We start from the raw sequence: 23238 nt of genomic DNA, 5'->3' as shown, positions 1-23238 counted from the left end.
ATTAGAAGTTGAGTCTTTGGGTGGAAATGTAATTTATAGCATACTCAATGGAAAAAAGTGGCATTACCTGAGAGAAAACAACCACTCTTCCTGTGTCATCGTCGACAGCTTGGACAATACCAGTCACTTTTGCCGTTCCCACCACCAGGGCAGTCAGCTGCCCTAATTCATTTACCTTGGCTATGGTGCAATTATTAATAGAGAAATAAATATTTGACTGTGGTTGTGGACCACCTTCAGACATCACCTGCAATCAATTGCAACACATGGATTAGAAAATGCCCATTTTCTTTATAGGACAAAGCTTGAAATCAACGCCGTGTCAAAATAAAACAGAATTTTTATTACTTTTCAGGTGAAAGTACTTTTTTCCAGATATCTTCCCAGCAGATTTAGCTTATTGTGTTCTCATATTTGCAATTGGCTCTGGGATGTGCATATGTGAAAAACACCAATTTAAAGGATACAGGAACCAATCCCTCACAATTTTATATTTGCTCTTCATGAATGTATTTTCCTCCCTATCTTTAAATCTTATTGACAACAAATCCATTTCCAGCCCATTTGGAGGGAGCGGAATTGATCCCAGAATGCTGCCATTCTTGATTTTTACTTTGATTTCCCTTCCCTGTTTAAATGACTAGTTTCCATTTGGTGCTGTTTTTTGATAGCACAAGATTAGAAATAAATGGAAAGGTGGGCATGAATCAATGTTGTGCTGCTCCATGGATCACTGCCATTTTTTTGCTTTAATAATATAGTACACTGGGTGGGAAAAGTTACCTTTCCACACTTGTATGTTCAGTGCAAGGGGGTCTTGTGGTGCAGTGGGTGTATCCCTGCCTCTGAGCCAGAAGCTCTGGGTTCAAATCCCACTCCAGGACTTTATGGCTAAGGAAGGTGTCTACATAATGTGGCCAAACAAGTTGACTATCAATCTACAAATCCCTCCAACATACGGTAAGAGTGGGAGTGATTCCAGGTCAGCTATGTAATGGAAAGAAATTGGAGCCTCTACCATCGCTATCCATAGCTCCAAGCTACAACATGCATGTAAAGGTGTATGTTGCCATATCAACTTGGACCCCCTTGGGGGGCTGGTTGGCTCAGTAGGCTAGATGGCCAGTGTGGATCAGATTGCTGCCAACAGCACAGTGTTTGATCCTTGCTCCAGGTGGAATGGATTTAGGACCTGCCTCCTTGTGCTACCCGTGGTGGAGATAATGGCGCTGTGCCTGAGACCTGCCTTTTGAACTCAAGATGATGAAGAATGTTCTGTATGCACATCAGAAACGCTTCAATAACTCCTGATACCTTTTTTACACAGAAAAATGTAAAATTTAAATGTTCTTCCCTTCTGATCAAATTTAGAACTATAAGTGTGTGATAAACTGTATTCACTAATTTAAATAATGGATATTGTTCTACAACAGGACATTCATCTTACACAGCACAGACAATAGCATTGCACACAATTATCAATGGAGGAATGAATGATCTGATGATTGTTAGAAAAATAAATTTGTATATATTTTCCACATATGTTAAGAATATTACCTGTGGTCACCCCAGTGGTTCAGCAGTCAACATGCTTACTTCAGAATTGCATGTTTGGTCTCAGAACCTTAACACTTGTAATGGGTTTCCCTGAGTCTTAGCTGACTTCTAATTTGAACTACCTTACAAGAAAGGCATTTAGCACTAATGGAGGAAGTTTTGTGAATGGTAAGTTACAGTCCACTATTTCAATGAGGAAACAAATGCATGGGAGGCACAAAGGTCATCTGGAAACACTTTGGGCCATCTTGAGGCATTTGCACTAAACAAATGCAAGTTCTTTCTTTTCCTGCAGGCCATTTCAGCTATCTCAATTAAGGTCAGTAATTTACTCAATGACGAAATGGAGGTCAGCCCAAACTATTCTTCTAGTGGCCCCAAGAAGATATAAAGCACAGTTCTGAACCTACTAACATCAGTTTCCTCATTTAATAAAACAAAAATAAGGCCAGTACAGTGTGATGGAAAACCAACATATAATGTTGCAGTTTATCGAGAGCATATTTTTAATATTTTATACAATTTACACAGTACATTCCAAGTTCACCATAAAGTTCCCAATTATAACACCATATCTATCAGAAATGTACATTGGCTCCTGATCCTTTTTATGTTAATTTTATGCTATAATTCTGAAAATGCTTGGCTCCATCGCAGGGTGTTTATAAATCCTGTATTCAAGCAATAAGTAGGCATGTCTGAATATTTTCTTTTTCTACATTCATTTTTATCCACTTATTTTTATTCATTTATCCACGGTTTTATCCCCCTTCTATCCCATTTTTTTCCCCCACCACTGTCCCCTCACCCCACCCCATCCCCTACAGAGCCATCTGTTACTTGTTCCATGTTGTTCTTTCACAAAATGCTACCCTTGTTCTGCTATTACCACATTCCTTTATGCCACTATCAGCACCCTTTTTTTTAGCACTAACCACTACCATTAACACTCCCTTTGTCTTTTGGTTCATGACATCTTTGTCAATCCCTCCTATGTCCCCACCTATCATTGGCTTCTATCTAGCTCCACCCACCCCCACCCCCCTTAAACAGTATAAATTTAATCACATTTCCACTTCTCTTTAGCTCTGAAGAAGAGTCATACGGACTTGAAACGTTAACTCTGTTTCTCTCTCCACAGATGCTGCCAGTCCTGCTGAGTTTTTCCAGCATTTTCTGTTTTTATGTCATGTCTGAATTTACTTACGTCTACTAACCTGCATCATACCGCCAATGATCAAAGTCACTTTCTGTGGGATTAGTCTAAAAGGTGGGAATACCTGAAGCCAATGCAAATTATAGGTTAGCATCACAAGAGCAATCAATTACAAAGCCTCATTCATCTTCTAATTTTTGCACACAAAAAACCTGTACACAACATGTACAAGTGTATTAACCTATGTTTATTTAGAAAACAACATGACTCTATGGTTCTAAGAACAAAGGGACAAATGTCAAATAAGAGACACAAAAAGCAAAATACTGCAAATGCTCAACATTTGAAATGAAAACAAAAAATGTTGGAAATATTCATCAGGTTGAGCAGCATCAGTAGACAGAAACATAATTAATGTTTCAGGTTGGGATGACTTCTCATCAGAATGTGACCTGAAAAGTTAAATCTGTTTCTCTCACAGATGCTGCCTGAACTGCTGAATGTTTCCAGCATTTTTTTGTCAAATAATTGGTGTTGTCACAAACTTCATGTGGCATGAAACAACAACAAATCAATAGGACAATTTTCTTCAGGTAACCAGGAAGTCTCCATTAGCTCCAAAATTGGTACTTCCACAAATATACTTTGGGCTGGATTCACCTCAAACTGCTAACAAAGGGTTTTGGTGGAATTTCTGCCTACTGTAACCTCAGCCCAGTTTCCTCTCTGGGACATGTTTACTAATGCAGGACAGTGAAATTTCCAATGTAAAGGCGTAAGTGTGACCAGTGCTGCAGTTGAACACCTCTTGCAGCACCAGAAGAGGCAAGAGCTGCTATTAATGAAGCAGGGAAGCCCCAAAGATTTACTTTACTTCTGGCGAATTCTCCCTAATAACCATGGGATCTCTGTAAAGAGGTAAGGGGCCCTGAACAGGGAGAGGAGTCCACTAATAAAGCTCCATTCTCCAACATGTTACTCAGCAAAATTACTGTCCCTGTCCCATGGCCTATGGTCAATATCCCCCCAAGCAAGGAAACCGGATGCAGCATTGAGCCCCAATTCCCACCATTATTACATGACATAGGCCAGGATTCTACAGTTGGCGTGCAGGGGTGGGCCCGACACATAAAATGACGCGCGATGATGTCGGGTGTGTGCCCCGATGTCATTGCGCTGTCTTGCGATGTTTCGTTCAGCAGGTGCACACCGGAGTCGGCTGTGCGTCCGCCGATACTTGATAGGTCTATTAAGGCCAATAACGAAGTAATTAATGTCAAGTTTACGCTGCTCGTCCAAACTTATGGTTGGCGGGTAGGCGAAAAGGCCAAGTGGCCTTCACGTTTTTTAGGAAACCTCATCCACGAGCAGGATGAGGTTTCCTAAAACTTTAAGGAATTAAATTAAAAGATTTTCTGAAAAATGAAAACATGTCTCATCTCATGTGACACAGTCACATGAGGGGACGTTTCATTAAATTTTTATTACATTCATTTATATTTTTCAAAAGCGCTTCAATCTCCCGGAGGCAGCTCCGTGCCTCAGGGAGATTGATGCGCTCTTTCGCGTGCATGCGTGGAAGAGCACAGGACCCGACATTCCCTCCTCCCCCTGCCCGCACAGGCAGCGCTACCGCTTGCGTATTACGCTGGGTGGGCCTTAATTGGCCAGCCCGCGTAAAATGGCGGCGTGGAGTCAATCGTGGGCGCTGGTCGGCTCCGCGACTGCCCCTGCCGAGCTCGCCCGATGCAGGTAAAATTCAGGCCATGGGGTTGTGAAGGAGCAACCAGCAGTGTTTGTACTAGAAGGAAAATTTAAGTGGGTGGTATGCCTCCTTGTTCCATTTTCCCAAAACCTCTATATTCCACCCAACTTGGGATGGAATGGTGAAGGAAAACCCACACCTTTTTCTTTGGAAGTAATTACCACAAATATTTCCCTTACACACAGGCAGTTACTTTGCTGTTCAGGGAAAGTGTCATTCTACTGAAATTGTGCAAAACATTCTCAAGGTCTTCAAATCCATTACTGTTTACACTGTGGTTAAACTAGATATGGTGATGCCAAAGCTAGCTAACTCGTATTCATGGGAACAAAAGGAAGCACACTCACTTCGATCTGACGTGGGGCAGAGCTCAACTTTCGACCATTTTTGTCTCTGACAGTTGCCACAAGGGTGGTTTGACCCAAAGCCACGGCTCTTACTAAGTAACTTGCAGCATGTTTATCTAAGTCAGTAATTGCTCTGAAAATTGAAAAGTTTATGAAAATGCTGTGATTTACAAAGTATCTCATAACCTGCCCATATATTCTCCTAGAAAAATGCTCAACACCAAACATTCTTCTTCAGTTTAGACAATTTGAGAGTTTGGATCTCTCCATAACTAATGTCAGCACAACTGGTATTAAACAGTGTCAACAGCATACAAGATTCCAAAGCTAAGAAAATCAGTTGGTTTGCTGGTTCTATGCAAAACTATGCTTATTCCTTCCCATGCCAATATGATTTCCACCTTTCAATCGATTGCAAGTTGAGGGACGCGAGGCGGAATCTTGTTGAGGTGTCAGGGGTCTCACCTGCTGGTGAAAGACCTGCGCTGCCTCTTTTTGGCAAGGTTCCGCCGAACTACAAGGCAGTAGTAAGGCCAGCTGTGGGCCTTCCCCTGGGTGGAAGACCCCCTACTGAGAGCTGCCAGCCTCCTTGTGCTCAGCAGCGCCACTTTGGAGGCTGCTGCAGGAAAAACACCTACCACAGTCCCAGGGTCACGGATTGACTCAGGCCACAAGTAAGTAATGTGGGAGGAGGGGGTTTTGTATAGTAGGGATCGCAGGGAGAGCGGAGTTGGAGCTTTGGCAGCAAGGATAGGGGTAGGCTTTCAGCAGGGCCCCCATTCCTTAGGTCAAGACCAATGATCAGGCACTGAAAGCCTTTGATGCAGGACACCTCTCCCCCCATATGAAGGTGACAAGCTGGCTGCACAGTTTTACCTGTTGTGCACACCACATGTCCACAGGTCCAACCCACACTGGCTTAATACCAGCATCGACAGGGTTAGGTCCTTAAGTGATCATCAATGGCCACTTGAGGGACTCAATAGGCAGCGGAGAAGGAAGGTCAACCATGGGCCTTCCCACCCAGGACTCAATTATGGCAGAGGTGGAGGGGTTCTGGTTCCCCATTGTCCTGCCTAATTACATGCTCTTCCTGACTCCATACTCACCACCAGGGTGGTGCAAACCTCTTAAGGTTGGACTCCGCCAAAAAATTATTAGATTGTACCCAATAAGCAGTGAGGAAAAAAATATCTATCGACCACACACATTGGAATTGAGAGCAGGATGCACATAATTTTTAAAAATTTTTGTTAATGGGATGTGGGTAACGCAACCTAGCCCAGCATTTATTGCCCATCCGCAATTTCTCTTGAGAAGGCGCTAGTGAGCTGCCTTCTTGAACTGCTGCAGTCCATGCGGTGTAGGTATACCCACAATGCTGTTACGGAGGGAGTTCTAGGATTTTGACCCAGCGACAGTGAAGGAATGGCAATATATTTCCAAGTCACAATGGTGTGTGGCTTGGAGGAGAACTTGCAGGTGGTGGTATTCTAGGTATCTGCTTCCCTTGTCCTTCTAGGTGTTATTGGTTATAGGTTTGGTAGGTGCTGTCTGAGGAGTCTTGGTGAATTGCTGCAGTGCATCTTGTAGATGGTACACACTGCTGCCACTCTGCACTGGTGCAGGAGGGAATGAATGTTTGTGGATGGGGTGCCAATCAAGTGGGCTGCTTTGTCCTGGATGATGTTGAGATTCTTGAGTGCTGTTGGAGTTGCGCTCATCCAGGCAAGTGGAAAGTATTCCATCACTCCCGACTTGTGCTTGTGGATAGTGGACAGGCTTTGGGGAGTCAGGAGGTGAGTTACTCATCTCAGGATTCCTAGCCTCCGAGATGCCCTCGTAGCTACAGTATTTATATGGCTATTCCAGTTCAGTTTCTGGTCAATGGTAAACCCCTGGATGTTGATAGTGGGGCATTCAGTGATGATAATGCCATTGAGTGGGGCGATGGTTATATTCTCTCTTGTTGGAGATGGTCATTGCCTGGCACTTGTGTGGCACATATATTACTTGCCACTTGTCAGCCCAAGCCTTGACATTGTCTAGGTCTTGCTGCATTTGGACATGGACTGCTTCAGTATCTGAGGAGTCGCAAATGGTGCTGAACATTGTGTAGTCATCTCCGAACATCCCCACTTCTGACCTTATGATGGAAGGAAGGTCATTGATGAAGCAGCTGAAGGTGGTCGGGCCTAGGACACTACCCTAAGGAACTGCTGCAGTGATGTCTTGGAACTGAGATGAGTGACCTCCAACAGCCACAACCATCTTCGTCTGCGTTAAGTATGAATCCAACCAGTGGAGAGTTTTCCCCGATCCACACTTGGTCAAATGCAGCCTTGATGCCAAGGGCAGTCACTCACACCTCAGGGAGCTCAGCTCTTTGGTCCATGTTTGAACCAAGGCTGTAATGAGGTCAGAACCTGAGTGGACCTGGCAGAACCCAAACTGGGTGCCAGTGAGCAGGTTATTGCCAAGCAAGTGCCGGTTTTTAGCACTGTTGATGACCCCTTCCGTCACTTTACTGATGATGGAGAGTAGACTGATGGGGCGGTAATTGGCCGTGTTGGATTCCTCTTGCTTTTTGTGTACAGGACATAAGTGGGCAATTTCCCACATAGCCGGGCAGATGCCAGTGTTGTAGCTGTACTGGAACAGCTTGGCTAGGGGCATGGCAAGTTCTGGAGCACAAGTCTTCAGTACTATTGCCGGAATATTGTCTGGGCCTATAACCTTTGCATATCCAGTGCCTTCAGCCGTTTCTTTATATTGCGTGGAGTGAATCAAATTGGCTGAAGACTGGCATCTGTGATCTCCGGAGGAGGCTGAGATGGATCATCCACTCGACACTTCCGGCTGAAGATGGTAGCAAATGTTTCTGCCTTATCTTTTGCACTGATGTGCTGGGCTCCCCCATAATTAGGAGAGGGATATTTGTGGAGACTCCTCCTCCACTGAGTTGTTTAATTGTCCACCACCATTCACGACTGGATGTGGCAGGACTGCAGAGCTTAGATCTGATCCATTGGTTGTGGGAAGGCTTAGCTCTGTCTATCACTTGCTGCTTATGCTGTTTGGCAATTGGTAGTCCTGCACTATAGCTTCACCAGGTTGACACCTAATTTTTAGGTATGCCTGGTGCTGCTCCTGGAATGCCCTCCTGCTCTCTTCATTGAACCAGGATTGACCCCCTGGCTTGATGGTAATGGTAGAGTGGGAGATATGTCGGGTCATGAGTTTACAGATTGTATTTGAGTACAATTCTGCTGCTACTGATGGCCCACAGCACCTCATGGATGCCCAGTCTTGAGTTGCTAGATCTGTTCGAAATCTATCCTATTTAGCACAGTGGTAGTGCCACATAACACGATGGAGGGTATCCTCAATGTGAAGGCGGGTCTTCATCTCTGTGCGGTGATCACTTCTACTGACACTGTCATGGACAGATGTATCTGCAGCAGGCAGGTTGGTGAGGATAAGGTCAAGTACATTTTTCCCTCTTTGGTTCCCTTGCTACCTGCCACAGACCCAGTCTAGCAGCTATGTCCTTTAGGACTCAGCCAGCTCAGTCAGTGGCGATGCTGCCAAGCCGCACTTGGTGATGGACATTGAGGTCCCGCACCCAGAGTACATTCTGCACCCTTGCCACCTTCAGTGCTTCCTTCAAGTGGTGTTCAACATGGAGGAGCACTGATTCATCAGCTGAGGGGTGGACAGTACGTGGTAATCAGCAGGAGGTTTCTGTGCCCATGTTGGTCCTGATGCCACGAGACTAAATGGTGTCCGGAGCTGATGTTGAAGACTCCCAGGGCAACTCCCTCCCGACTGTACACCACTGTGCCGACACCTCTGCTGGTTCTGCTCTGTCGGTGGGACAGGACATACCCAAGGATGGTGATGGTGGAGTCTGGGACATTATTGGTAAGGTATGATTCCGTGAGTATGACTATGTCAGGCTCTATTAGGCTGTGAGACAGCTCTCCCAATTCTGGCGCTAGCCCCAGATGTTAATAAGGAGGGCTCGGCAGGGTCGACAGGGCTGAGTTTGCCATTGTCGTTTCTGGTGCCTAGGTCGATGCCGGGTGGTCCATCTGGTTTCATTCCTTTTTTGTGACTTTGTAGCAGTTTGATACAACTGAGTGGCTTGCTAGGCCATTGCAGAGGACATTTAAGAGTCAACCACATTGCTGTGGGTCTGGAGTCACATGTAGGCCAGGCCAGCTAAGGACAGCAGATTTCCTTCCCTAAAGGACATTATTCAACCAGATGGGTCTTTACAACATCAACAATGGTTTAATGGTCATCATTAGACTTTTATTTTCAGATTTTTATTGAATTCAAATTCCAACATCTGCCGTGGTGGGATGCGAACCTGGGTCCCCAGCGCATTACCTCTGGGTCTCTGGATTACTAGTCCAGCGACAATAAAACTATGCCATCGCCTCCCTTTATAGCAAAAAGTGAGTCCAGACAGCTGTGTTGCCTGCCCAGTGCCAGGGTTCAGGACATCTGTTCAGGGCTGGAGAGGAGCTTGCAGTGAGAGGGGGAAGATCCAGTGGTCGTGGTCTATGTAGGTACCAATGCCATAGGCAGAATGAGGAAGGAGGCTCTGCATGGTCAGTATGAGGAGCTAGGTACCAAATTAAGATGCAGAACCTCAAAGGTAATAATTTCTGGATTATTACCTGAACCGCATACAAATTGACATTGGACAAATAAGATTAGAGAAATGAATGTGTGGCTCAAAGACTGGTGTGGGAGAAGTGGGTTCTGGTTTGTGGGGCACTGGCAGCAGTATCGGAGAAAGTGGGATCTGTACCATTGGGATAGTCTATACCTGAACCGTGCTGGGGCTGGTGTCCTTGTTGAGTTGCATAACTAGGGAAGTAGAGAGGGTTTTAAACTGAATAGTGGGGGCAAGCGATCAAGTTTGGGAAAATGTAAACCAAAGAATAGAGAGAAGGCAAGGGAGAAAGGTGTTTATATGGGAAATGATAAACAGACCATGACAGGAAGAGACAAAGAATACAAATCTAACAGTAAATCAATAGATAAGGCCAGATGCAAATAGAAATGAATAAATACGATCTGATAGCCATTATAGAGACATGGCTACAGGATTTCATAGATTGGGACCTGAATATTGAAGGGTACATGACATTTAGAAAGGACAGGAAGCTAGGAAAAGGTGGAGGGATGGCTTTATTGATTAATGATGGTATCAGCACATTAGAGAGGGGTGACCTAAGTTCAGGAAACCAGGATGTAGAAGCAGTTTGGGTTGAGATGAGCAATGATAAAGGCAAGAAGTCGCTTGTGGAAGTGGTGTACAGGCCCCCTAATTGTAACTACATGGTAGGACAGAGTATAAAAGAAGAGATAATGGGAGCTTGTCAGAAAGTTACAGCAATAATCATGGAGGATTATAATCTACATATCGATTGGAAAAATCAGATGGGCAAAAGTAGCCTAGATGAGGAGTTCATAGAATGTTTTTGGGATAGTTTCTTAGAACAGCAAGTTCTGGAGCCAACCAGAGAGCAGGCTATTCTAGACCTGGTATTGAGCAATGCGATAGGATAAATTGATAACCTCATGGTGAAGTCAATCCTAGGTAGCAGCAATCATATGATTGAATTTTACAATCATTTTGAGGGAGAAACGAGTGCAGCCAAAACTAGTATTTTAAACTTAAATAAGGGCAATTTTGAGGGTATGAAGGCAGAGCTAGCTAAAGTGAACTGGCAAATGAGGTTAAGGGATAGGTCAATAGAGATTCAGTGGCAAACATTTAAAGGGGTATTTCAAAATATACAAACTGTATACATTCCAATGAGAAAGAAAAATTCCATCTGTGGTTAACTAAAAAAGTTAAAGACAGTATCGAACTTTAAGAAAAAGCATATACACAAAGACGGATGGCAGGTCAGAACATTGGAAAGAATATAAAGAACAGCAAAGAATGACAAAAAGATTAATAAGGAGGAAAAAATTAGGGTACGAGAGAAAGCCAGCTAGTAATATAAAAATGGATAGTAAGTGTTTCTATACATATTTAAATAAGAAAAGTTAACAAAGTGAGCGTTGGTCCTATAGAAACTATGCCTGGGGGATTGATTATGGAAATTAGAGATATGGCAGATGAATTAAACAGGTATTTTACTTCAGTCTTCACTATAGAGGACACAAGTAAATCCTGGAAATAGCTGTAAATCAGGAAATGGAAGGGAGGGAGGAACTCGGGAAACTTACTCACCAGGGAAGTGGTATTGAGCAAATTGTTGGGGCTGTGGGCTGACAAATCCCCAGGTCTGGATGGCTAGTGAGATAGCTGCTGCATTGGTTTTAATTTTCCAAAATTCCCTTGATTCGGGGAAGGTTCCAGTAGATTGGAAAATGGCAAAATTCGATATTCAAAATGGGAGGGAGACAGAAAGCAGGAAACTACAGGCCAGTTAGCCTAACATCTGTCACAGGAAAATGTTAGAAGCTATTATTAAAGAAGTAAGGCACTTAGAAAAATTCAGGCAATGAGGCAGAGTTAACATGGTTTTGTGAAGGGGAGATCATGTTTAACTAATTTATTGGAGGTCTTTGAAGGAGTCACATGTGCTGTGGATAAAGGGGAACCGGTGGATGTCCTGCACTTAGATTTCCAGAAGGCATTTGATAAGGTGCCACATCAAAGGTTATTGCGGAAAATAAAAGCTCATGGTGTAAGGGGTAACATATTGGCATGGATAGAAGATCAGCTAGCTAACAGGAAACAGAGAGTTTGCATAAATGGGTCTTTTTCTGGTTGGCAGGATGTGGCAAGTGGTGTGCCACAGGGATCAGTGCTGGGGCCTCAACTTTTTACAATTTACATAAATGACTTGGATGAAGGGGCCAAAGGAATGGTTGCTAAATTTGCTGACGCCACAAAGATAGGCAGGAAAGTAAATTGTGAAGAGGACATAAGGAGGCTACGAAGTGACATAGATAGGTTAAGTGAGTGGACAAAGATCAGGCAAATGGAGTATAATGTGGGCAAATGTGAAACTGTTCATTTTGGCAGGAAGAATAGAAAAGAAGCTTATTACCTAAATGGTGAGAGATTGCAGAGCTCTGAGATTCAGAGGGATCTGGTTGTCCTGTTGCATGAATCATAAAAGGCTAGTATGCAGTTACAGCAAGTAATTAGGAAAGCTAATAGAATGTTATCATTTATTGTGAGGGGAATATATTACAAGATTAGGGAGGTTATGCTTCAGCTGTACAAGGCACAGGTGAGACCACATCTGGAGTAGTGTGTACAGTACTGGTCTTCTTATTTAAGGAAAGATGTAGATGCGTTAGCGGGGACAGTACGTAGTAATCAGCAGGAGGTTTCCTTGCCCATGTTTGACCTGATGCCTTGAGACTTCATGGGGTTCGGAGTCAATGTTGAGGACTCCCAGGGCAACTCCCTCCCGACTATATACCACTGTGCTGCCACCTCTGCTGGGGTTGCTCTGCCATTGGGAGAGGACATACCCAGGAATGGTGATGGTGGTGTCTGGGACATTATCTGTAAGGTCTGATTCTGTGAAGATGTTGCTTGACTCATCTCCCAATTTTGGCATTAGCCCCCAGACGTTAGTAAGGAGGACTTTGCAGGGTCAACAGGGCTGATTTTGCCATTTCCAGTGCCTATATCGATGCTGGGTGGTCCGTCTGGTTTCATTCCTTTGAGACCTTGTAGTGGTTTGATACAACTGAGTGGCTTGCTAGGCCATTTCCGCGGCTAGTTAAGAGTCAGCCACATTTTTGTGCATCTGGAGTCATATGTAGGCCAGGCCAGGTAAGGCCGGCAAATCTCCTTCCCTAAAGGACAATAGTGAACCAGGTGGTTTAATGGTCATCATTAGACTTTTAATTCCACATTTCTATTGAATTCAAATTCCACCATCTGCCATGATGGGATTCGAGCCCAGATCCCAGAGCATTATCCTTGGTCTCTGGATTACTAGTCCAGTGATAATACCACTACACCACCACCTCTCAATAAACACAATCAATAGGTAAAGCTTCCCACTGGCACAATGAATTCAGAGAATTTCCTCAATGTTATCATTATTCTTACCCGTTAGCCCTGCTTCTCTTTCTCATCTTTATCTTTTATTTCTGGATCCCTTCAGTTCCATTTCTCTACCTCTCCTTTTCACTTATTTTTCTTTCTCATTTCCTTTCACTTGTTTTTTTTTCTCTCATCTGTTTCTCCTGTTTTCTCCCCCTCCCCATAGGTTCCTTTATTTCTGTCCTCTCTCACTTTAAACTTTAGTTTTAGATTTTCCCTTTTGTACCTGAAATGAGATAGACTGGTCACCCTGTAACTCTTTTGAGTAAACAAAATAAATTAAATTAACAAAATTGGGGACAAATTAAAAAGCAGCCCCTTAAAGGGAAACTGCAAAAACAAAGACAAAATTTAAAGGAAACTCTGGTCACCCTGTATTAGTACCAACCCTTGACAATGGGTGAATTGGGTGAGAGTCAGTGGGCTGAATTTTACTTGTCCCTGGTCTCCAGCAGGCATTTCCCATGGTGGGGGGCACGCAAAATTGGGTGGGCGTCCATCCCACCATCTTCCCGCTCACCCCCATAATAGAGGGGGAAGGTGGGCACTGAAATCAGCAGCTTGCCCACTATATTAAAATGACCAATTAAGGGTCAATTAGGCTTGTTATCAAGCCCATTGGCCCTAATGATAGGCTGCCCACACCATAATACATTTGGTGTGGGCAGCAGGATGGGAAGGAAGTGGGGCAGCTCGCTCTTCAGGGGTTGCGCTTTGCCAATCACCCATACACTAAACCTCCACTTCCTTTCTGCCTGTTCCCCCTCTTAAACACAACCCCTCCCCACCACTGCCCCTCTCCCTCAGGCTCCCAAACCCTCCCAGTCCAAGATCCCGACTTACAGGTTCTGGGGATCCTCAACCTTGGCTTCCTCTCTTCAGCTGCAGTCCTGGCAGCTGCCACTGATGCCTTCCTGGCGCTGCTGGGACTGATGGAGCTGCTAGCCAATCGGATTGGCTGGCAGCTCCAGAGGGTGGGACTTCTGCCAAATTAGGGTGGAAGTCCCACTCAGCCCATAAGGCAGACCAGGAGATGGATGAGAGGTACTGGGACAAGACAGGTTTTAGGCCCTCAAGTTTGAGAACCCCAGCAGTAGTAAGTAATGAAAGCTTATATCAAACTATATAGCTTGTGCTGCAAATGAATGTATTTTGCAACAAAAACAAGTTGTAGTCTTTGAAAGAAATATGAATTTCAGTTCTGATATTTTTAGTTGGTCTTTCTAAAATGCCTTTCTCAAGCAACTACACCTTCTGAATCTTGTTCGATACTTACTCTAAGGTGACAATTGGGGAAGCTGCCTGTAAGCTCATGTTCATGTAACGAAAGTATCTGTTCAACAAGGGTTTCTTGAAGAAATCCAGGACTCTGACATTAACTGGAACAGACCTTCCAATTTCAACCTGTAGGTTCGGATATTGAAATAGATAATTTAGTTACAACTTCTGGCTCATTTTCCAACCATTGTCTCAATTAGATTTCTTTGCACCATTCGTTGGGTGAGAGATTTGTCCTCGAAAACCTCCACCCATCAAAGTGCTATTGATCTAAATACAGGCATCAGGAGTACTAGTTTAATATTAGGTCACTAAAATTTGTTCCCAAGAAAGTTAATGCATGGAGCTTTAATTTCTCTGATGTTACAGGTAGGGGAATGTAACTTTTATTCCATCAGAAATGAATTTAAACTGCTCAGTAGTAGAAATCGCTTAGCATGACACTTTTCATCGCATTTGTATATCTACAATAATGTATTTACCTTGTGAATAAGGTCTAGCTCAAAATCTGATATATCTGAAACATAGATCTCTGCTCTGGCTGGACCTTTGCATGTCAGGCATAGGTCATATGCTTTCATTGTCACAATTCCAGTTTGTAGTGGCCTTATCTGTAGCAACAAAGGTAGGGGTGTCAATGCAAGCAAAAAAAAATGTAGAAAGACTTTTTGAGAACTTGATACTAACTTGTACATAGTTTTTGGCCTCAAGATATGTGCTAGTCAAAATCTCAGTGTCAGTAGTGTTAACGAAAAAATATCCAGAGCCCTCAGTTAAATAAATTATTTCCTAAAGAAAAATAAAACACAAGTTACTGGCATTATTTTGTTTACAAATACACAAATTCAGTCCATAACTCATCACAAAAGAAGGAACAAACTTAATTTATATTGTGCTTTATTATGTCCTCAGGATGCCCCAAAGTGCTCTTTCAAGCATAATCACTGTTGTTATACAGGCATATGCAGGGTAGCTAATTGGCACAAAGCTAGGACCTGTAAACAGCAAATAGTTTAATGTCCAAAACAAAAACAGAATTACCTGGAAAAACTCAGCAGGTCTGGCAGCATCGGTGGAGAAGAAAAGAGTCGACGTTTCGAGTCCACATGACCCTTCAACAGAACTGAGTATAGTTAGGAGAGGGGTGAAATATAAGCTGGTTTAAGGTGGGGGGCAGGGGGAGAGAAGTTGAGGGTGGGGTGGTTGTAGGGACAAGCAAGCAGTGATAGGAGCAGATAATCAAAAGATGTCACAGACAAAAGGATCAAAGAGGTGTTGAAGGTGGTGATATTATCTAAGAAAAGTGCTAATTAAGAATGGATGGCAGGACACTCAAGGTACAGCTCTAGTGGGGGTGGGGTGGAAAGACTGACAAGGTATTAGTTGTAGATTTAAAAATAATGGAAATAGGTGAGAAAAGAAAAATCTATATAAATTATTGAAAAAAACAAAAGGGAGGGGGAAGAAACAGGGTGGGGATGGGGGGAGGGAGTTTAAGATCTGAAGTTGTTGAATTCAATATTCAGCCCGGAAGGCTGTAAAGTGCTTAGTCGGAAGATGAGGTGCTGTTCCTCCAGTTTGCGTTGGGCTTCACTGGAACAATGCAGCAAGCCAAGGACAGACATGTGGGCAAGAGAGCAGGGTGGAGTGTTAAAATGGCAAGCGACAGGGAGGTTTGGGTCTTTCTTGCGGACAGACTGCAGGTGTTCTGCAAAGCGGTCGCCCAGTTTGCGTTTGGTCTCTCCAATGTAGAGGAGACCGCATTGGGAGTAACGAATGCAGTAGACTAAGTTAGGGGAAATGCAAGTGAAATGCTGCTTCACTTGAAAGGAGTGTTTGGGCCCTTGGACGGTGAGGAGAGAGGAAGTGAAGGGGCAGGTGTTGCATCTTCTGTGTGGGCATGGGGAGGTTAGTCTGCTTATGGTGGTGTCAGCTGAGGGAAGAATGCTATCTGAGCCTTTGCTGGGATCTTTACGACCACTTGAACAAGCAGATGTGATCTCAAGTTAATGTCTCATCTGAAAAAAAACAGGAAACAAGTCCCCTTCCTTGCCCCTATCATTTTTTGGGATACAGGCATTGCTGGCAAAGCCAATATTTATTCCCCATTCCTAACTTCCCTTGAGAAATGTTATGGTGAGCCACCTCCTTGATTATGACTGAGTGACTTGCTAGACCATTTAAGAAGCAACTTAAGAGACAGCCACATAGCTGTGGGTCAAGAATATCAGCCAGACCAGGTAAGGATGACAGAGTTCCATCTCTAGAGGACATTAGTGAACCAAAGGGCTTTTGTAGCAATCCAGTAGCTTCATGATTACCACTACTGATGCTAGCCTTTTATTCCAAATTTATTTAATTGAATGAATTTAACTTCTCCAGCTACCCCACTGTACGATTTTAACTTGTGTTTTGGGATCATTAGTCCAGGCTCCTGGATTACTAATCCAGTAACATAACCACTATACTACCACATGCTTTTAGACCTTCCGCTTGCAAAAAAATCTACTGATCTCAGATTAAAAATGATTAGAAATAAAAACTTGCATTTATATAGGGCTTTTCATGACAACCAGATTTGTCTCAAAGTGCTTTACAGTCAATGAAATACTTTTGAAGTGTAGTCACTGTTGTAATGTAGGAAATGCAGCAGCCAATACGTGTACAGCAAACTCCCAAAAACAACAATGTGACAATGGCCTGATAATTTGTTTGCGTGATGTTGGTTGAGGGATAAACATTGGCCAGGGCGCTGAGGATAACACCCCTGCTCTTTTACAAAATAGTGCAAACTGAGCTAGCATCTTTTGCTTTTTGTGGGAGGTGGGAGGAGTTCCACAGTTCTACCAGCCTTTGCGTGAAGAAGTGTCTTAACTTTTCTTCTAAATGGTCTGGCTCTGATTTTAAAGTTATATTCCTGTATCCTAGATTTCCTGACTAGCAAAATAAGTTTCTCCAGCTACCCTATCAATTTCTTTCAAAATTCTAAAAGCCTCAAACGGATCCATACTTAACCTTCTCTATGTCAGGCCATATGAGCCAATCTCTCCTTATAATCTATCCCTTAGAGCCTGGTAATAGTCTGGTGATGCTGCACTTCATAACTTCCAATTCCTAATAATATGTCCTTTTGAAGGTTGGATGCCTAGAAATGTATACAATACTCCAGGTGAGGCCCAACCAGAACTTTGTATACCTTTGTAGCAAAATGTCATCCTCTTTCTATTCTAACGTTCCAGTTCTAAAGATTAATATTCTATCAGTTTTTATGATTTTCTCTTGTACCTGAATACTACATTTTCGTGATTGGTGCACGTAGGGCTCTTTTGATCTCCACTCTCCCTAACCATTTAAATAATATATAATAGTCATCTATCCTTTTTTGGTCCAAAAATAGATTATCCTATATATACACCTGTGTTGAAATCCATTTGCCACAGTTTCGCCCAGTTAATTCATCAATGCCTCTTTGTAATTTTATATTCTGAAGTACACTACTTATTATACAACACCAATTTTTGCGTTAGCGGCAAACTTGGAGAACTCCACAATGCAGCTTACCAAAGAAATTAGAAGCTAGATTGTGTGTTCAAGTCCTGATGAGGCAACAATCGGTGGCTTTCTGACTTAGAGGTAACACTGCTATAAACCAAGTAAGATTGACACTCAGCTTTATGATGAAATATGAGGCTGAATTTTCATCTGGGTGGACAGGTGCATTTCAGTGCGCGAATGGCCAAACTTTGATTTTTTTGGGGGGAAGAAATCCGATTTTCATCTGTATTCCTGACCCCATACCATTTTCCTCTGACCTTTTGTTTTAATCATTTTTGGGATGTGGCGTTGCTGGCTAGGCCAACGTTTATTGCCATCCCTAATTGCCCTTGAGAAGGTGGTGGTTTTGAACCACTGCAGTCCATGTGATGTAGGTACACCCACAGTGCTGTTAAGGAGGGAGTTCAGGATTTTGACCCAGCGAGTGAAGGAAGGGCGATATATTTCCAAATCAGGTTGGTGAGTGGCTTGGAGGGGAACTTCTAGGTAGTGGTGTTCCCATGTATCTGCTGCCCTTGTCCTTCTAGATGGTAGCAGTTGTGGGTTTGGAAGGTGCTGCCTAAGGAGTCTTGGTGAGTTTCTGCAGTGTAGATGGTACACACTGCTGCAACTGTTCATTGGTGGTAGAGGGAATGAATGTTTGTGGAAGGGGTGCCAATCAAGCAGGCTGCTTTGTCTTGGATGGTGTCAAGCTTCTTGAGTGTTGTTGGAGCTGCACTCATCTAGGCAAGTGGAGAGTATTCCATCAAGTGGAAAGTATTCTGTTTTGAAGATGAGTCATATGGACTCAAAACGTTAACTCTGTCTTTCTCTTCAGAGATGCTGTTGGACCTGCTGAGCTTTTCCAGCACATTTTGTTTTTGTTTCAGTAGTCCATCACACTCTGACTTGTGCCTTGTAGACAGGCTTTGGGGAGTCAGGAGGTGAGTTACTCGCCGCAGGATTCCTAGCCCCTGACCTGCTCCTGTCGCCACTGTATTTATATGGTTGGTCAGGAATGCCTATTTTGCAAAACACACACACCCGCCCTTGCTGAGTTCGAGTACCCCATTTTAAATGAAACACGAAAATCAGATTTCCATCTGCATGGTTTAATTTATGATGATCAAATAAGTAAACTTCTGTCTTTTCCTACATGAGTTTCAGGAATCATTATCAGAGTATTGTGCATTGCATTCCAAAATTTTATTTGCTTAGAATTTGAGCCACTGGTTTATGATCACGAATTATTCAGTTTCTACAAATGGGAGTCAAGGATTTATACAACCATTTTTTGAACTGTATTCCTTCAATATTACCTATCGTCCATTTAATCTATTGGATTTTACAAAGATCTTTATTATTCTATAATTTTATAATATATTCTTGGACAATTAAAGTGCATCTTACCAAAATATTAGGATGATTGTACACAGTGAGATTTTTGGGTACTAAAGACACATCATCCACCAGCAACAAATCAATAGTAGCTGTTATTGGCAAAAACAAAACATCCTGCAGTACAAAACAAAAATACACTTATTGTGACATGCATATACAGGTGATATGGATTCAGCATTACTTAAAACAAAAATGCACTGCCAGAATTCATTTACTCTACAGGTACAAAGGATGCATGTTACACCACTGTAAGGAATTTTAAACCAAGAACTATTTCAGATCTACCTCAGATCTATCTGTCTGTGGATCTATCCCAGTATCTTGTAACCCAAAGGTGAAAACATCTGTTTTACTTTTGTTCTTTCTACAATAAATTAAATGTTTGTTTGATAAATTACCTTAAAAAATGTAATTCTTTAATGCCTGAAGTGAGGTGAGAGTGGCTGCCCTTTACATCACGGCAGCACTTGATAGAGTGTGGCATCAAGGGGCCCTAGTAAAATTGAAGTCAATGGGGAAAGCTGTCTACTGGCTGGAGTCATACCCCTCACAAAGGAAGAGGGTTGTGGCTGTTGGAGTCCAATCATCTCAGCACCAGGACATTGCAGTAGAAGTCTGTCAGGGCAGAGTCCTAGGTTCAACTACCTTCAGCTTAAGCCGGAGATAGCTGGAGCTGTTGAGAAGTCTTGGGCTGCAGCAAGCAGTTTTATTGTGAAGTGAATTCCATAGTAAAGTGGAAGAGGGTACAGGTGATGTTGGACACCTTTACTGAAGCTACAGCAGTCTGCCTTGTGTGATATTACTGGATTCCATATTTAAATATTTATAAGGGTGTGTTGCCTAGAAAGTGTTTACTTGTGGATTTGAACAAGTAGGGAGATTTTGGTGAATTATTTTGTAAGAGCAAGCTTAATTGTGTAACTTTAATCTTGTGTGCTTAAGTTTTCTTTTTTTTTGTTAATCAAACTTTTACTTTTAAGTTTTAAAAACCCAAAAGTCTTACTGGATCTCTTACTACTGAGATTGGTATGTCGTCTTCTCGTTCATAGAATACAAAAAAAAGGTTGTGGCCCCTAAGCCAAGTTTCCCTCTGAGATTTGGTTTGCACAGCAATTAACACTGGCTGCGGTCATAACAATGGTTAAAAAGGCTGCAACTTATCTCTTCCAATATTACCTCCTTCCTCACAATCTACTTTCTTTATTCATTCAAAGGATGTGGGCGTTGCTGGCTAGGCCAGCATTTATTGCCCATTCCTAATTGCCATTCAGAAGGTGGTGATGGTGAGCTGCCCTTCTGCAACTGCTGCAGTCCATGTGGTGTAGGTACACGCACAGTGCTGTTAGGGAAGAAGTTCCAGTATTTTGACCCAATGCCAGTGAAGGAACGGCGATATATTTCCAAGTCAGGATGATGTGCAGCTTGGAGGGGAACTCCCAGGCGGTGCTGTTCCCATGTATCTGCTGCCCTTGTGCTTCTAGATGGGAGTAGTCCTGCATTTGGAAGCTCCTGTCTAAGGAGGCTTGATGAGCTCCTGCAGTGCATTTTGTAGATGGTACACACTGCTGCCACTATGCAGGGAGGGAGTGTATGTTGTGGATGGGGTGCCAATAAAGCAGGCTGCTTTGTACTGGATGGTGTCAAGCTGCTTGTACTGTTGGAGCTGCACTTACCCAGACAAGTGGAGAGTATTCCATCACATTCCTGACTTGTGTTTTGCACATGGTGGACAGGCCTGGGGGAGCCAGGAGGTGAGTTACTTACCGCAGGATTCCTAGCCTCTGACTGCTCTTGTAGCCACAGAATTTGTATGGCTAGTCCAGTTCAGTTTCTGGTCAATCCTGATAACCCCCAGGATGTTGATAGTGGGGAATTCAGTGGTGGTAATGCCATTGAACGTCAAGGGGCCATGGTTAGATTCTCTCTTGTTGGAGATGGTTATTGCCTGGTACTTGTGTGGCATGAATGTTACTTGCCACTTGTCAGCCCAAGCCTGGATATTGTCCAGGTCTTGCTGCATTTGGACATGGATTACTTCAGTGTCTGAGTAGTGGCGAATGGTGCTGAACATTGTGCAATCATCAGTGAACATCTCCACTTTTGACCTTATGATGGAAGGTAGGTCATTGATGAAGCAGCTGAAGATGGTTGGGTCTAGGACACTACCCTGAGGAACTCCTGAAACTGAGATAATTGATCTCCAATAAACACAACCATCTTCCTTTGTGCTAGGTATGACTCCAACTAGCCGGGAGTTTTCCCTGATTCCCATTGACTCCAGTTTTGCTAGGGCTCCTTGATGCCACACTCGTTCAAATGCTGCCTTGATGTCAACGGCAGTCACTCTCACCTCACCTCTGGAGTTCAGCTCTTTTGTGCATGTTTGAACCAAGGCTGCAATGAAGTCAGGAGCTGAGTGGCCCTGGCAGAACCTAAACTGAGTGTCAGTGAGCAGGTCAGTTCTAAGCACTGTTGATGACACCTTCCATCACTTTACTGATGATGGTGAGTAGACTGATGGAGTGATAATTGGCAGGGTTGGATTTCTCCTGCTTTGTGTGTCCAGGACATACCTGGGCAATTTTCCACATTGCCGGGTAGATGCCAGTGTTACAGTTGTAGTGGAATAACTTGGCTAGGGGTATGGCAAGTTCTGGAGCACAAGTCTTCGTTACTATTGTGGGATATTATCAGGGCCCATAGCCTTTGCAGTATCTAGTGCCTTCAGCCATGTCTTGATATCACATGGAGTGAATCGAATTGGCTGAAGACAGGCATTTGTGATGCTGGGGACCTTGGAAGGAGGCCAAAATGGAACATTCACTCGGCATTTCAGCCTTATCTTTTGCCCTGATGTGCTGAGTTCCTCATCATTGAGGATGGGGATATTTGTGGAGCCCCATCCTTCAGTGAGTTGTTTAACTGTCCACGATTCACGGCTGGATATTGCAGGACTGCAGAGCTTAGATCTGATCTGTTGGTTGTGGAATCGCTTAGTTCTTTCTATCACTTGTTGCTTATGCTGTTTGGCACGAAGGTTGTAGCTTCACCAGGTTGACACCTAATTTTTAGGTATGCCTGGTGCTGCCCCTGGTGTAGCCTTCAGCACTCTTCATTGAACCAGGGTTGATCCCCGGGCTTGGTGGTAATGGTGGAGTGGGGGATATGCCGGGCCATTAGGTTACAGATTGTGATTGAGAACAATTCTGCTGCTACTGATGGCCCACAGCGCCTCATGGTTGCCCAGTCTTAAGTTGCGAGATCTGTTCGAAATCTAACCCACTTAAAAGGTGGTAGTGCCACACAACACAATGAAAGGTATCCTCACTATGAAGACGGGACTTCATTTCCACAAGGACTGTGTGGAGGTCACTACTACTGATACTGTCATGGACAGATGTATCTGCAGCAGGCAGATTGGTGAGGATGAGGTCAAGTATGATTTTTTAACTCTTGTTGGTTCTCTCACCACCTGCTGCAGATGCAGTCTAGCAGCTATGTCCTTTAGGACTTGGCCAGCTCGGTCTGCAGTGGTGCTACTGAGCTACACTTGGTGATGGACATTGAAGACCCCCACCCAGAGTATATTCTGCACCCTTGCCACCCTCAGTGCTTCCTTCAAGTAGTGTTAAACATGGAGGAGTACTGATTCATCAGTTGAGGGGGTACGGTAATCAGCAGGAGGCTTCCTTGCCCATGTTTGACTTGATGCCATCAGACTTCATGGGATCCAGAGTCGATGTTGAGGACTCCCAGGGGAACTCCCTCCCGACTGTATACCATTTTGCCGCTACCTCTGCTGGGTCTGTACTTCTGGCGGGACAGGATATACCTAGGGTTGGTGATGGTGGTGTGTGGGACATGATCTGTAAGGTATGGTTCCATGAGTATGACTATGTCAGGCTGTTGCTTGACTATTCTGTGAGACAGCTCTCCCAATTTTGGCACTAGCCCCCACATTTTGGTAAGGAGGACTTTGGAGGGTTGACAGAGCTGAGTTTGCCACAGTCGTTTCCGATGCCTAGGTCAATTCCGGGTGGTCTGTCTGGTTTCATTCCTTTTAGACTTTTTAGCAGTTTGATGCAACTGAGTGGGTTGC

General features: G+C 43.7%; 1 protein-coding gene across 1 annotated transcript in view; it reads right to left on the bottom strand.

Moving 5' to 3' along the window:
- The window catches only part of LOC144684288 (nuclear pore membrane glycoprotein 210-like), a 165074-nt gene that overhangs the window by 47669 nt on the left and 94167 nt on the right, over positions 1–23238 (bottom strand). Inside the window, exons 19-25 of the mRNA XM_078547916.1 lie at positions 19149–19253; positions 14892–14993; positions 14687–14815; positions 14203–14330; positions 4826–4958; positions 2775–2837; positions 68–247 (exon numbers count right to left, since the gene is read on the bottom strand). Coding sequence (XP_078404042.1) covers positions 68–247; positions 2775–2837; positions 4826–4958; positions 14203–14330; positions 14687–14815; positions 14892–14993; positions 19149–19253 — 840 coding nt within the window. The remainder of the gene's footprint in view (positions 1–67; positions 248–2774; positions 2838–4825; positions 4959–14202; positions 14331–14686; positions 14816–14891; positions 14994–19148; positions 19254–23238) is intronic.

The sequence above is a fragment of the Cetorhinus maximus genome, chromosome 9 (assembly GCF_964194155.1).
Source record: "Cetorhinus maximus chromosome 9, sCetMax3.hap1.1, whole genome shotgun sequence".
Taxonomy (NCBI): Eukaryota; Metazoa; Chordata; class Chondrichthyes; order Lamniformes; family Cetorhinidae; genus Cetorhinus; species Cetorhinus maximus.
This window is presented reverse-complemented; position numbering and strand designations above follow the sequence as displayed.